The 15,945-nt window shown below is 38.6% G+C and overlaps 1 protein-coding gene across 1 annotated transcript in view; it reads left to right on the forward strand.

Moving 5' to 3' along the window:
- Positions 1-15,945, forward strand: part of EVC2 (EvC ciliary complex subunit 2) — a gene marked incomplete at its 5' end in the record, with an annotated part of 81,887 nt that overhangs the window by 60,446 nt on the left and 5,496 nt on the right. The window contains 3 exon segments of the mRNA XM_082482674.1: positions 5,835-6,062; positions 8,311-8,525; positions 10,020-10,107. Coding sequence (XP_082338800.1) covers positions 5,835-6,062; positions 8,311-8,525; positions 10,020-10,107 — 531 coding nt within the window.

Genomic DNA, 15,945 nt, shown 5'->3' on the forward strand with positions numbered 1-15,945 from the left:
ATAGCAGTTAACTATTTCATAAGAAACACAGTGGTAGAAATACTGACATTCTTCAGTCGATTTTCCCTGCTGGGGTTGCAGATAATCAATTATATTTCCAGGTTATTCCCTTTATTTGTAATATTTAGGACTGAGACAACACTGTTTAGCAATTAGACTGAACCACGTATGGAATTTAAAAGTTAGTGCTTTCAAGCAGTGGACTAATCATAGTGCATTTACAGCATTGGCAATATTTTGTGTAGTTTGGATGCTTCACATGGAATCAGCAGCATATGTTCAGACTTATGGGAGTGGATTCATCATAACCAAAGTAGTTTGACACTTAATAGTAAGTCATATAGTACAATGTTAAGCAGTGTTTTACAGACTTTTTTTTTTTTTTTTTGGTATGATAAAAGGCTTAAAAAAGGCCTGGGATATTAGTTTATAACTAGTTTATAACTTAGTTTGTAATCAATATTTGTTCCACTTCAGTGTGACACAGAAGGTGATTTCAGTAGAAGTCAGGTGTACTTGCAAGCTTTGATTTTCACAAGTATGTTTCTGTTTGCAGGGTTGTGATTTCAGAGCTCACAAAAGGCAGAAAGAAACACGGGTGGCTAGGGGTAGACAGAAGTACCACTTGAGTGATGCAACATTTGGTTTGGTTAAGAGCAGTTAATTTACTGTATAATGTTGAATACCTGCTGAATGATAAGGTGAACATTATTCCCATAGAATCATAGAATAGTTTGGGTTGGAAGGGACCTTTAAAGGTCATCTAGTCCAACCCCCTTGCAATGAGCAGAGACATCTTCGACTAGATCAGGTTGCTCAGAGCCCTGTCCAGCCTGACCTTGAATGTTTCCAGGGATGGGGCATCTGCCACCTCTCTGGGCAACCTGTTCCAGCGTTTCACCACCCTTATGGTAAAAAAAACAAAACAAAACAACTTTATATCTAGTGTAAATCTACCCTCTTTTAGTTTAAAGCCATTACCCCTTGTCCTGTCGCAACAGGCCCTGCTAAAAAGTTTGTCCCCATCTTTCTTATAAACACCCTGTAAGTACTGAAAGGGCCACAATAAGATGTCCCTGAAGCCTTTTCTTCTCCAGGCTGAACCACTCCAACTCTCTCAGCCTGTCCTTACAGGAGAGGTGCTCCAGCCCTCATATTTCGGCATGCTTAACATCTGGCTTCATAGTTAGTAACATGCAAATAGCACCTAGTTTTGCAGTTTGGACCATGAATCTTACGATTCATGGAATATACTGAACATATCATATAAAACCCTGTTATTTGAAGTGGTTGTCAAAGGTATAAGTGTTTCTGTCACCAATGGCATCTCTTTTACCTTTGAGTTCAGCTGCAATTAAAATATACATTCTTGTGTCTCCTTATAAGTGAACTTGAGTTGTCAGACTGCATTTCCATCCTTATTCATTATTCATTTTAATGGGTTCAAACTTATACTAAAGGTGATCACTCATTTACTCATTCATCTATTCATTATTCATTCATCCATCCCCGGATTTCATATATGTATAATTCATTTAAAATCCTTGTGTCTGAAACTGAGCCTCCTGAGAAGAAAGAGCAAACTTTAAATTCAGTTGTGTGCACACACCTGTCAAAACATTTCTGTGTAATTTTTTTATCTGCGTTTTTAAAGGTTTGTAGCACATCCTGTTCCTAAACCACAAAGGCAGCCTTCAGATATTGCTTACTAATTTTGTGTCATATAAAACAAATAATATCTCAAGCATACACTTTTCCCTTTTCCGAGATACTGTAAAAATGTGTGTACTCTGGCAGGCAGTGTCTTAGACACGTAAACAAAAGCTGGAAGAAAAGAAGGCCCAGCTTCTCGGTGTGTGTATGTTGTCATAACTCACTCAAGCTAGTAGTGTTGTAGTAATTCCTATTAGTTAAGATGCTGCCCTAATACATTGAATAGGGAGCATCACATTGGCTCTAAAGCATTAGTCCTTCTGAAAATGGACCTATTTACTTCTAGGCAGGTAGGTCTGCTTGAATTTTTTTCCCCATTCCTTGAATAGGTGCTGTTGTAATGAAAATCATGATATAAGTCATTTATTCTTTTGCGACAAAAACATTGGTTGTTCTTATCCATCTTCATTTTCCTGCTTTTAGGTAAACTCAAAACTCAACGTTGCCGAAGTTTTCAAAGGTGACTTGTGGCATCACCTGTCCAACCTGGTTCATTTCTAACATGAATTGCCCCTTAAAGTGATGTCTGTTGTAGCGATGCATCTCCCTGAACACCTTGCTAGACAGCAGCTGTTGTTAGCAAAGTATTAAGTGGCTGGCTGAATTGGATATAAATTCCTTGCCTTCCTCTAGAAGCTTCTGGTATTTGTTAACCTGTCTATTTTACTGTAAAGGACTCGCTTCCATTCCATCCTTTCTTTAAGAATCACCTAAAAGTGCAACGACTTTCACTGCCAAAAAGAAGGGTGAGGGCAAGTCAATGGAAACTTCACAACTGAGACCTTAAAAAATTGGACAGTCAGACCATACGGCTCTAAAAATTGCTAATTGTTTTTGAGAATATTGTCTTGTGTCACAGTGATCAGTAGTATAACAATTAATTCATTGTGCCTTTCAAAACAAAAACTTGAGTCTTATTTGAGAAATTAGTCTTGTACATAGGCTTTTGAAGAACGATTCTTTTTTCTTCATTATTTTTGTTTTAAATATTTGCCTTGGCACTGAGGCATGGAATAGTCTTGCTTCTAGGCCTTTGTCTTATGTCACCAACTCATAAGAATATCTTGAAATAACACTTCGGATTTTGAAAATAAATTTGCTTTGACAAGATAAATAAAGCAAACCAAACAACCAAACAAACCCCCTGAGTTAGGGTGGGATTGACTGTTTTGTGCAGTCTGTATCGAAGTCATGACTTGTAGAATATTCTGCAGAAGTTTTTATCTTTAATTTCTGATCAGTCCTGCTGGAGTACACCTTCGAATGCCTGTGAACTTAAGTGGGAGCTGCTAAAGTTACTTGCTTTTCAGTAAAAAGCATTCTACAGAAAACAAAAGGCCTCAAATTCACTTTAATAGGTTTCTTGCCTGCCTGGAAAGAACATAGAAGATTGATATAAATAATAATAATAATAATTAGCAGTAGTAGTAGTATTGAATTTTTTCCTACTGAAACATAGAAACAAGCAATGGATATTTCTGGATATATCCTAATGTAAATGTCATCTACTTTTTTTGAGTAAGTATTTGAGGGCAGCTCAGTTCTTCCATAAACTTCCAATTTTGGCCATCTCTTTTGCTTTTCGCTGGAGTTCTCTGCCTCCCGTGTTCAGAAATAACAGCTTAGTTTTTTGCGTTTTGGTTACCATATTTCCAGTATGATCTCTGAGTTGAATTCTCTTTCTAACTCAAATATCCCATATCTTTATTTGTAACCCATATGCTTACTTGTTGTTTAGTGTCACACATCTACATCATTCAACATCAATTTGTTAGATTAACAGTAATGTTAAGAGACAATGTCTGTCTTTTTAGATGGAGATTTGTTAAAGATACCAAGAAAATGAATCTTGCCTCTGCTTTGTGTCTGTAGGATGATTTCTTACTCTTGTGTTTTAATTGGCTTAATTCATGTTAGTAGGAAATATTTCCTGAAGGTGACATTCCATCTCTTGCATTCGAGGACATTCCACGTGATTTAATGGAGACTTTGGAGAATATCACATGAGCATGAAGGAGAATATCACAAGCGTATGTGATTCCAAATCACATTTAAATTTAGCTCTGTCTACTGGATAATAGAATTTGGATGATACACAATCGTTCTTAGCAGGTCCCTTATCAATAAAATTTCCAGAGAAAATTCATGGGCATCGTGTTACATGTTTATCGTCTTAGGGATCTGAAAACTTAGTGGAAGTCTCCTTAAATGCTCCTTTAAAGCTAATCATGAATAGAGTCAATAATGTATAATTCTGATTAGCATGAATAGAAAGCTAATAAGGTTTTAATGTCTTGAGTACATAGCATCTCTTATTTGTGCAAAGATATTCTGAGGGGCAAAATCAGGTCTTGCCAATGGGAGGTCGTACAGTGTCTAAAGACTACAGTTGACCTTTACAGTGTTGTAGTTCATGCTTGCAGAGCAAATACTATTGGTCTTTATTATTCTTATTTTATAGACTGGTAAAACTAGAGAGATTAAGACTGCATGTGTAAAGGTATACCACAGGATGCCTGCTGTGCTTAGACACTGACCATGTAGGTGTCTCGGTTAAATAGGGATGTTCATCTCTTCCTCTTCTTTAAGAGAGAGGCCAAACTTGATGGGATAAATACTTTCCCATAGAATGCAAATGTGAGTGCCCGCTCTCAGGTGCCATCTTATATAAAGTTTTTGAGATGTCTCCTTTGGTTGTGGTTCTTCCATTCTGTCGCAGGCAGTAGTTACTTGAGCATTACTGTTAAAATACATAATACTGGAAACTTCTGAAAATTGTGATTCGTGAAATATTTTTGTATGCTGTGAAACCTATCTGATTAGATTTGTCAGGACAAAAAGAGAATTTAGAGATGGAGTGAGGAAAAACCCTGCACTCTGATACCCAGCAACATACAGATGGGCTGTTTGTTTCTGTGCTTAGTTTTGTTCTAAATCCAGTGTGTAGGGCACACCAAGTTGATATCAACACCAAGCAGTGGAGTTGGAGCTCTCAGGGTTGCATGTGCTGTTTCTGTGTCTTCTTTCTCTTGCCATCCAACTTTTGGGCTTGCGTGGATAATACAGGGAGAGAGAATAAAACCACACTGATAATTATTTACAGTCTTTGAGGATTCAGCTCCCCAAAGGTTAGATAGTCAGTGTAGCCATCAATGTCTAACCTAGACATCCATGCTTAAATGCCAGTGGAAGCAAATTTTTCAGGAGTCGAAACATACCAAGTAGTACCTTTTCTTTTCCTATAAAGGGAACTTAGAGTGACAAGCTCCGATGGAAGTGCCTAAAGAGGGTAATTGCAGCTGGCTACAATCCACATTGCCTGCAGAAAAATGGCCACAGTGCAAGATCACTGGCTGTGAATGTCAGTGGTATAGCATGGAGAGCTCATCAGTCACGTTGCATTTGATCCTGTATTTGCATGTGCTGTGCTTGCCTTTCACCCTTGGATAGTTTCTTTGGATGTCCCATCCGATATGTGACAGCAACATAGTTATTGAGTTAAATCATTTTGATTTAATCCTGTTTGATGTCCATTCAATCCAGTTTTAATCTTGTTTGAAATCCATTACCAGCAGACTCCTGATTTACAGTTTAACTTTGTTTTATATAAGAGGATTTTTGGTTATTTGTTTAAAGACCGGTGAGTTGAATTTTGTTGGTCAAAAATAACTAAACACAGTCTTTCTATAAATTTGGTATTTTTGCTAAACAGAATGATCTATTTTGTCTTCCCATTTAACCAATGATAAGTGTAGGCTTTTTTATATTTCTAATATTTACTGTTACTATATTTTAAATTATATAGACGGTCTATTTTAGATTATTATTTGATAATAAAGTTATGACAGTATTTAATATTAAAATTATGACTACCCTTGAACGAAGCCTGATCTCTTTGAAATATCTGACCTTACTATAATATAATTTTGATAACTTAAACATAGTAAAAGCTTGGAATTTAATGTTAAAAGCACTTTTTAATACCATGTATTACACTGTAAGATAACAGCATTGATTTCTTTGCTGCTTTAATTCTGCTTGTTAATTGCAGAGTAGTAAAATCATGAGGTGTAGGTAAGGTTTTCTGTTAATCTTATCTTTTGTGTTTTGGTATTTTTCAGGTTAAGTATGAGTTGCTGCTTGAGCGAGAGTGTCAGCTGCACGATCTGGAAAATAAACTCGGAGAGTATATTGCTTCTTTAGCCTTTCAAAAGACTGTTAAAAAATCCAAAATATTGGAGCTATATACTGCTGTCATGAGTGTACAAGCTTTGCTCTTTGAACAACTGAGCACGTCAAAAACCCTGTCAAAATTGGAATGTATTCAGATTTTAGAAGCACATAATCCTGTAAGTAATGAAGTTGTGAAAAGGAAAAATTCCTGTTAGGAGACAGCAACTATCGCAGTAGCTTATTTGACTTTGATTTAGCTGGGCTGACTTGTGGGTCCTGGTGGTCCAGCCTTTGATTTCTGTGATTATGTGTACTTTAATGCACTGAGTAAAAGAAATAAAGAGAAGGAAAGTATTACAGCCAGGGAAGGTTGTGTATTATTTATTTTTATTATAGTAGCATCCAGGGATCTACAGTCAGAAAGAGCAGCATTTTGGTGGCTAATTAATATTAAAGTTTTATTGATTGCAAGGAAGACAATTGGTAGGTGATTGTGAGTCGTGACTGGGATTGTGCGTAAATTGTAATGGCTGTGTTACAAAATTGTTCATTTTATAGTGCTATCCATATGGTAAAATCCATAACTACATGATATGCTTCAATCATCAAGTTTTTAAGGATTATATATACACCTACCTGTCTTGTCTCCCTCCAAGCACACTCAAACAGTTTAAATATTAGAAACTTTGGAAAGGCCTCTTCCATTCATTGTATTTATTACATACGTGGGATGTGCCAGTTTTCTATTCCTTTTTTAATACCTCAGTGCTCTGTATTCATAAGGATTTTTTTTTTTTTTTTACATCTGCTATTTGCAGCCATCCAAGTGAGGCTTGGGAGAGCACTGGAGTAGAACAAACAAAATGGGTTTTTAAGAGCAAAACGTCTTTGCCAGAGGGCATCATTAGACAGCTATTGCTGTGAAAACTCCTGGTAAAATTTTAATGCTGTCATCTCTGCAGAGTTTTTCTTAGAATGGCAGTTATATGCTTATATGCTTCCAGTTTTATTATTAAATCTGTAGGAAATAGTGAAAGTTGTATGTAGACGGAGTATTTAAAATAATTGTTATTATGTAATTATAATAAAAATAATCTGGCATTATTGCCTTTTATGCAGTCAGCGTATGGGGTTTCTGCAAAGAGGTTGCTTTTAGCTTCTCTGTCCTTGAACAGATGAAGAAAAAGGATTGAATGAGAGGCAGAAGAGAGACCTGGAACAGCTAACACTGGATTCTTTATCCAATGTGCAAGAACTGAGTTGAGCCCTATTTTGGGGGGAAAAAAAATATTTTAGTCATTGTTTAAAGTGCCTGTTAGGCTTGGTTCACAGGGACTGTTTCCTGGTGATCACACCTCTCTCTCTTGCTGTGTTTTTGTCCAACCCTTTTGTCCCTCTGGTTGGCAAATTTTAACACCATTTTAAAACAAATACATCAAATGACATAGGATTCCCTAATGCTGAGGACATCAGTGATAGTTTTTCCAATCAGTGAAACAAACACGTCCGGCTATATGTGAATTTGCTTCATCCCCTTAGAGATACCAAGTTAATATTTGCTTTTGGTGTTAAGAGACTGGATCTAAGTTCCAATGACCAGGGAGCAGACACTTAGAGACACTGTGCTCCAATGGATCTGTAGTCTGAATAGAGTTGGTGAGGTGGAGGAGTAGATTAAAATTCAGCATTTTCTCCAAGGTACAGGTTAGGAAGTAGGGCACTGAGATATTAAGCAACTTAAAGCTTGAGGTCAGACAATAATGACATTGGAAAACTGGAATATGAAGCCTTCCTTCCGATGTCTAGTTTGACCAAAGAGAGATCTTTGGCATGAGGGATCCAGTCCACTTAAGACTTTGGGGTTAAACCCTTTGATTTTTAGAGCATTATATTTTAACCCTCATTTTATCACACTAAATGTGAATTACTGTCTTTTAGCTTCAGACTTCTTTAATGTTAGCTGTTGATTCAGTTTAACTAAAACCAGTCAGTCCGAGTTTCTCAAGCTGTTTCAGTGGCTTGATGCAGCTCATAGATGAATTCTAATGGTGCCGTTCTTTTGTTTGGATCTCAGCCATGCTGGTAGCGTACTTTCTCGATGTCCTCTACAGTGGAAGGTTTCAGAGAGCATCGGCCTTTAGCACAATGAAAATATCTTGAACGCAATGAAATATCTTTAACACAATGAGAATGAGAGACTCGTATCTTTCAGCATTGTTCTGATATTCATAGCGTGCAAGTCATATTTACTGAAGCCATGGAATGAATTGAAGAGTGTAATGACTGTAAGTGGCTCAGTAGAATGAGAAATGAATAAACTAATATCAGAAATTCTGATACCATCTTTTTTCTTCACTCCAAATGAAATTTTTTTCTTCCAAGTTAAATTACGACTTTTTATCATTACGTGTTTTCAACCTCTAGGAGATTGAAGAACTTGACAGGAAGCTGGAGTATGAGATGTTGCATAAGGAGTCAGCTCAGCAGCAGCAGCATCTAATGAGTAGGCAGAGGTGGACTCCAGATGGATTGGGACTTTCAAGTGAAACTGTGGAAACAAATGCAGACAGACAGGTGACAGTTCTCCTAAGACAGGCCATGAATAAATGTAGGCAATTTATAAATCTGCACCAGCAAAGGTAAGTTCTTTGGTCTCAGGTTTTACTAAGTTACTGCAGTCCTTATAGACCATAAGATATCACAGAGGAAGAGCAGGCTAAATGTTCTGCTGTTTTGGGGAGGGACTATAGTTCTGTGCTTCAGCAGTGCATTTTTGTGATGCGGCCCAGAGCATAACTGTGGAGTCTTGGGAATATTGAAACAAGAAACATGAAATACTAATAACTTAGTTACGTATACATTGTGATGTGTTGCAATCACTATTTCTTGACGGCAACACTGGAAAAATAACAATACTCCTTAGCAGCAAGGAGGAGAAGAATTTTAATCCTGTTCCTTCGTCTCCCAAGAAGATAGGTAGGGACTTCAATGAAACCTGATGGGGTCAGAGGAAGGAGCTGAGACAATTTAAATTGAATGTCCATCTCCGCCATCACACTGTAGACTGAATTCCCTGTCATGCAATCACATTTGATGGGATGTATAAGCTCTTCTTCAGAGACAGGCTCAATTTCACTTTTCCCTGGCCAGGTTTTAAGTAAAGATATTGGTGACAAAAAAAAAAAAAAAAATATGCCTCTTGGGAGGTATGCAGAAACATCTGTCTTGTTGTGAAGGTTACCTAGCAAAAAATGGGTGATCATTTGCAAAATTGCAAAGTATTGTCTTACATTAAGTAGGGTTACAGGAGTTAGAAATTACGTTTCCCTGTGTTTTGCACAGTATTAGTAGCCCACCAGATTTCAAGGCTCACATAAGATCCTGAGAGGGTGCTTTCTGTTACAAAGAGGGTTTTCCGTGAAACAATTGGTATATTAAAAATGGCTTTGATAGGCTTTGAGTGGAGTTATTGCACTCTTAAGTCCATTTTAATTCTGAAAGGGCTGGAGCTCTACTCAATGTAGATTAACGACTCTTGTGTTGCAGAAATAGAGTCACTCGAAAAGCAGATAGTATCCACAAGCCAGTAACCTACTATAGAGATATGTCAGTGAAGGCTTCAAAGAAACCTAGTCTTTACTATTTGTCTAGTCTTTATCTAGTCTTTACTATTTATCTGAAAACTTAATGGAAGAAGCAAGTTTTGCACTTTTCCCAAATGACATGAGGATGGCTTCATGATTTGGTCCAGAAACAAAAAAAAATCATGAGTAATGAGGACATTAACTGTTTACTACTATATTACAAAAACAAAAAGATCCCCAGCTTGCCATAAAGTGTGGTGATGAGATTCAAAGAAGAAGATGGGGACATGTTGAATCACGTTGCTTTGCAGTGATTCTGGATTCGAATTGTGTGCAAAAGTATAGCTTTAGATTCTGCTCTGGTGTTTGCTTTTGCTTGGTGGTTCAGGGAAGAAGAGAGGAGAAATTATTTTATTTTAGAAGTTATGCTGCCCACCCAACTTTGCTGACAGAGAGTTATGCTTCCTGAATGACTTTCAGATATTGTTTCCTATAACACAGTCATTGCACCTAGGAAGATTTCAATGTTAATTCTGTCTTTCACTTTAGTTTGAGACATGAGCAATGGAATTGCGTGGTGCTTGAAGATCTCCTTGAAAATATAGAAATGGATGCATTTTTGGCACTTTATAGTCAGGTAAGCATGAAATTGAACAAAGCTTCCAAGTTTAAATTACAGCTGTGACTGGAAAACAGCTTTTCTTTTTTTTTTGGGAACCGTTACACATACATTTGGAGTGATTATCTACTAATCGTTGCTACCAGATCTGGTGTTTGCAGGCTGTATTATCATTCACTTCAGTTAATTCTGTCCTGCTTTTAGCCTTTTGCATTTTACTGAGTTATACTTCTTTTCGTTCACTTACAAGTCCTTTCCAGGGATTGTCCTGTTGCATTTCATTCTGTGGAGAACTAAATTACCTGAGTTTCTGGTTTACAGACAGATCTACAGTCTGATTTTCATGTAATGAGACAAGGGTTTTGCTTGGGTTTTAATCAGTGTTAGGAATGATTGTGTTACAAAACGAAATGAGGGAAGGACTGCTAGTTAAATTTTCTAGTATCATTACTCATATTGCTTTCAATAAGAGTGTCACCTCTTCACGTGATTTGCTATCTGTTGGCTTCCTGTCAGTCCCACAAAAAGCATTAAAAATGGATCGCTGCTGTTCCCAAGTTTTATCTGCAGGCCTTGGTTGGGACACGTAGCTAGCATCAGAAAAAGACTTGGTGTTGCAGCTTTTCACATCCAAGTATCTTGCCTCTCAGGGACAAGTGGGGTCACGGTCACCTGTGTCATAAGTTGAGAGCTTCAGAGGTCGGCAAGCCAAGGAGGAACCACTTAGACTAAGGGTCTTTCAGCTTTTCCTGTGTCTTAGCTTGCTTCTGCTCAGTTTTCTGAATGCTTTATCCTCTCCCAAGTTGGATGTCTGTTTGAGGTCAGCTGCTCTCATGAAGAATTGAAGTGAGACTTCTGTACATTATTCTGTGTTAGGAGATTCACCTGGAAGGTAGCACATCTTTTCAGATCCTTACTCTGATTCGAGTAAGAAATTTGCATCACTATCTCCTAAAGCTCACAGAAGCATGATAATCACTTCAGTCTCTGCCTCTCATGGGGAAGCTCAGGTTCCATTCAGAGTGGAGTCCTTCCATGAGCCTCACTGGAAGAGGCTTCTCTCTGAATATCTGGCAGCCTGATGGCTAGGGTGCTGTCCTGGAACGGAAGATCTTACTTTGTGCTAATGAATTAAATGAGGCAGAGTGGGAATTCAGACCTCATCTTAATGTTTTCCAAGAGCATCCCGTCCTCTGGGCATAATAATATTGACACCAAAACCCCTTGCTGGTGTGTCTGCTGAGTGTAGCATTTGAAGGTGTTTGCTGAGGAGGTCATGACTAGCATTTGCAGCCTTCCAGTTTAAAATCCAAGCTATTTGTTCCCTTAGAGTTTGGGGGTTTTTTAGTATTATTATTTTCCTCTTTGATTGCCCCCCCCCCCCACACACACCCTGTTGCAACTGTTGTTTGGTTTTTTTTTCAAAACAACTTGCTAGCCTGTTGGCCTTGACAGTTTGGGATATTGTAAGTGGATGTGGCTGTCAGGAACTGTCCCAGCCTTATGTTCCTTCTCACTGTTTTCAGCCCCCATGGCCTACTTCACATAGAGCTCCTAATGTTTTGTTGGGACTTCAATAAAGCTGTCCTGCTGACGCTGATAAAAATTTCTGCTGCAGGCCTTTGTAGGGTGCTTATGATGTAAATATTTACATGATGGTGAGTTTTAATCTGATTATTTATTTATAACTTTAAACTTCGTATGTATTCATTTATGCTCCTTTAAATTAACTTGCGTAATGCTGATGAGGCAGTCACCCACTATTTTCAGTTATTCGTTCAGTCATGGAATGGTGATGTGGGCAGCAACAGCTATAACGCTTTTCAGAGGCAATACTAAATTTGAAGCTTTATTTGCCCATTTGTAGTTGCAGTTTTTTTACAGATTTCAGAACACTTTTCTAGTAGAAAAGATGATCTTTTGTCCTGTTCAACACCCCTTTTCTTTTGTAAAACAAGTAAGGAGTTAACAGGCTTGTGTGAATATTTTGCTGTGCTTCAGATACATGTTGAATATATAAGATGAGTCTTAGATAAAATAAACTCCATTCAACATCAGTGGAAAATAAACATCAGAACAGATACAAAAATTGAAAATGGTTTGAAAGGCCCTTTGGGCTTTGCTGATCTTTACCTGTACTACTGTGGTTTGTCATTGGTCTTGGTGGAACAGAGTCTTGTGTCTGTCTCCTACAGATAGGAGCAGCCTCATATTCACAAGCCCTGGTCCTCATGGGGCACTTCAACCAGCCCGATATCTGTTGGAGGGACAGCACAGCAGGGCATAAGCAATCCAGAAGGTTCCTGGAATGCATCAATGGTAACTTCCTTCTCCAAATGATAAAAGAGCCAATGAGGAGAGGTGCCATACTGGAACTTGTTCTCACCAACAGGGAGGGGCTGATGGGGAATGTGTAGCTCAAGGGCAGCCTTAGCTGCAGTGGCGACAAGGTGGTGAAATTTAAGATCCTTGGGGCAGCAAGGAGGGCGCACAGTAAGCTCACTACCCTGGATTTCAGGAGAGCAGACTTTGGCCTCTTCAGGGATCTGCTTGGTAGAGTATCATGGGATGAAGCCCTGGAGGGAAGAGGGGCCCAAGAAAGCTGGCTGATATTCAAGGACCACCTCCTCCAGCCTCAGGAGCAATGCATCCCAACAAAGAGGAAATCAGGCAAAAAAGCCAGGAGGTCTGCGTAGACGAACAAGTAGCTCCTGGACAATCTCAAACAGAAAAAGGAAGCTTATAGAGGGTTGAAGCAAGGACAGGTAGCCTGGGAGGAATACAGAGAAATTGTCCAAGCAGCCAGGGATCAGGTTAGGAAAGCTAAAACCAAGATAGAGTTGTATCTGGCCAGGGACATCAAGGGCAACAAGAAAAGTTTCTGTAAGTATGTCGATGAAAAAGGGAAGAGTAGGGAAAATGCGGGCCCTCTCCAGAACAATGCAAGACCTGATCACTTGGGACATGGATAAGACTGAGGTACTCAGTGATTTTTTTGCCTTGGTCATCACCGGCAAGAGCTCTAGCCACACCACCCAAGTTGCAGAAGGCAAAGGCAGGGACTGTGAGAATGAAGAACCGCCCACTGTAGGAGAAGACCAGGTTTGAGACCACCTAAGGAACCTGAAGGTGCATGAGTTCATGGGACCTGATGAGATTCATCCACTACTTCCAGCTCTGAACCATTCTGTGTTTCTATGAATTCTTTTTTTACTGTTGGGTGTTTTTGTTCTTAGTTCATTATATATTTATCTGGCAAAACATGCTGCATCCAGAAATGCTGGCCATTATAAAGGCTTTAAACAGCACAGACCAACTCTTCCAGATTAGCACTACTGAGACCATTATCATTGTTTAATTTCAGTGCTTTTAAATCTGCTATTGCCTTGCAATCTTAGACTGATTGAAGAGACCTTGCACAGTGTTTATTTAGCAATTTCATAGGCTGGCAAAACTAGTCACTGCTAAGTGGGAACTCTTAAAAGAGCATGAAGACTGCATTAATCTCATACTGTGGTTCTTGGCTCACCATACTCCTGGGCACAGAAGGGTGGGAAGAAAATGCATGTAACGCACCAGCTGCTCAGCTGAAGAGTTCTTATCTTGCAAAGGATGTTGTGAAATGTTTTTCTTCTGCTTGTGAGTTTTGTTGCCTCTGATAGAGCCTCAGAATCTGCCTCCCTCATGAAGGTACGAATTCAAGATGTGTGGCATGTTAAGATGTTTGCTGAAGCAGCTGTGTAGGACTTGGTAGGAGGGAAGAGAGACAAACCTGCTGACTGAGTGCTACTGCTGTTGGCTGTGAATCATTCATTTCGAGGGGAATGCTATTCCAAGAGAGCTTGGCTCTTTTCTTAGCATTTCAGTTCAAAGACAGTGCTCTTTTTCTTTTGGAAGTGTTAATCGTATTTATCATTGGACTGCCCAGGACTAACCAGGAATATGCTGGTTTTGCACCTTATTGTGGCTCATTTTGGTCCTAGGAAGTTTTATAATTAAATACTGACACTCCTTGTTCTATATTGCCCAAGATCATACCACTTGGCTGGGGGGAAGCTGGATATTGCTTTTCTACATCATAGGTAAACTATGTTGCTTAAGTTGCTGACAATTTACTTGTCTTCCTATGATGGTTGTTAAGTTTCTTTGGCATAGATATATTGTGAAAGAGCTTCTGAACAGCGTGGCATATATTCTGCAAGTTGAGAGATAAAGTCATTGTTTTGCAGATTACATATGCACGCAAACAGAATATGTCATAATTTTCACAATACCCAGTCCTCTTAGCACCCTAGCAGATGAATAATGACTTCTGATAATTATAGATTTTGACAACTCGAAGACAGAGATTTAAGAGCATCACTGTCACCTCACTGTACTTGAAAAACTGGAAGCACCGTTCAGTGTATACTTGAAGGGACTATGCTTTATGTTTTGTTCATAAGATTCCCTGAAGAAATAATTAATTTGTGTAAATATGCATTAGATATACTATTGGGGGTTTTGTGTTTATAGTTGTTCATATAAAGTGTAGCCCAGAGAAATTCTGGGTTGTACTTTATTGAAATGCCATAAAATCTATACATATTTACCCTGCAGATATACAAAACATAATTTCTGTTCTCAGCAAGTATAATTGCATAATAACTTCAACTATAAATCCAAACCCCACTACTCTTAATTCAAGTGTAAAGAAGTATGTGCTTAGTAGAAGACTAATTTATTAAGGCTCACAGTGTAACATGTTCCTACTTCTGGATGTGCTTTTCCTGTGAGCTGATACAGTAATTGATTTTTAAAAATATTTCAACTCCCTGTTTTCTTACAATTTATAGAACACATTACATTGGCAAGCGTTAGGAAACTGTAGCTATTTCGCCTTTATCTTACACTCATTCTTTTCCGTAAAGAGGATTTTCCTCTTTAGACTGGTTTTCAGAACAGTGAATGCAGCCCTCTCTGGAAAACCAGATAAGTTTTGCTTTCCTAGATTTTGTGTTTCAGCTTACATCTTTATCGAGGCAGATCTATTTTAATAAGAAATTTGCTTGAATGATAGTGAGTTCAGGGTCATAAGATCTGACCAAAATGTTACTTTTAAATAAGCTCAAAGCTATATCCCCAGGTACACTAGTTGCATTTTAGAGACAACAGATGATGCAGGCAGACTGTCATGTGGGAACAGCACAGTAAGCTTGAAACACAGCACGGATTGAGTTCATTGATTCTTGCGTTAGTTGTTTAAGTATGCATTGCGCAGTCCAAATACTTAAAAGTTACTCTGCTTGTAAACTACAATTCATTCGTGTTTTTATTTTGACCAATTTCAGAGAATACAAATGAGGTTATTGGTGGCGCAAGTAGCATTTGTATCCATTAGATGTTTTGAAAAACGTGAATTCCTAATCTTTGTGGTACCTTACCATATGATATACCTGAAGAATCAAACTCCTCCCATGCTGCAGGGCTTTTGATCTGACGAGTGTGACCGTTCCTGTGTTTGCATGCACATTCACTTCTCCTTACTGCTTCTGCGAGCTGGTCTGGGTAGCTATGAGCATCTGAAAGTACTGCTCGCTGCTGGTGCCTATTCACTTCACACATCAGCACCCCCTTTGCATTACCTGTGCCAGATGCACCTGGCTGCTGGGCACCTGCGCCACTTTTGGGTACTGTGGACAGCATTGTGGCACCTTGCAGGATTACTTAAGCGTGAATTCTGCTGTGTTAGAAAAGCGTTAAGGGTTGCCTCTCGGTCCAAAGCATACTTGATACAGAAAGGTAAGGTTCAGAGTGGAGAAAAGAACATTTTAAAGAGGAAACTATTATAGAGGAAAGCAGTACTGAAGTCATGAT

This window comes from Vanellus vanellus (genome assembly GCF_965231255.1).
Source record: "Vanellus vanellus genome assembly, chromosome: 4".
In the NCBI taxonomy this organism is placed as follows: Eukaryota; Metazoa; Chordata; class Aves; order Charadriiformes; family Charadriidae; genus Vanellus; species Vanellus vanellus.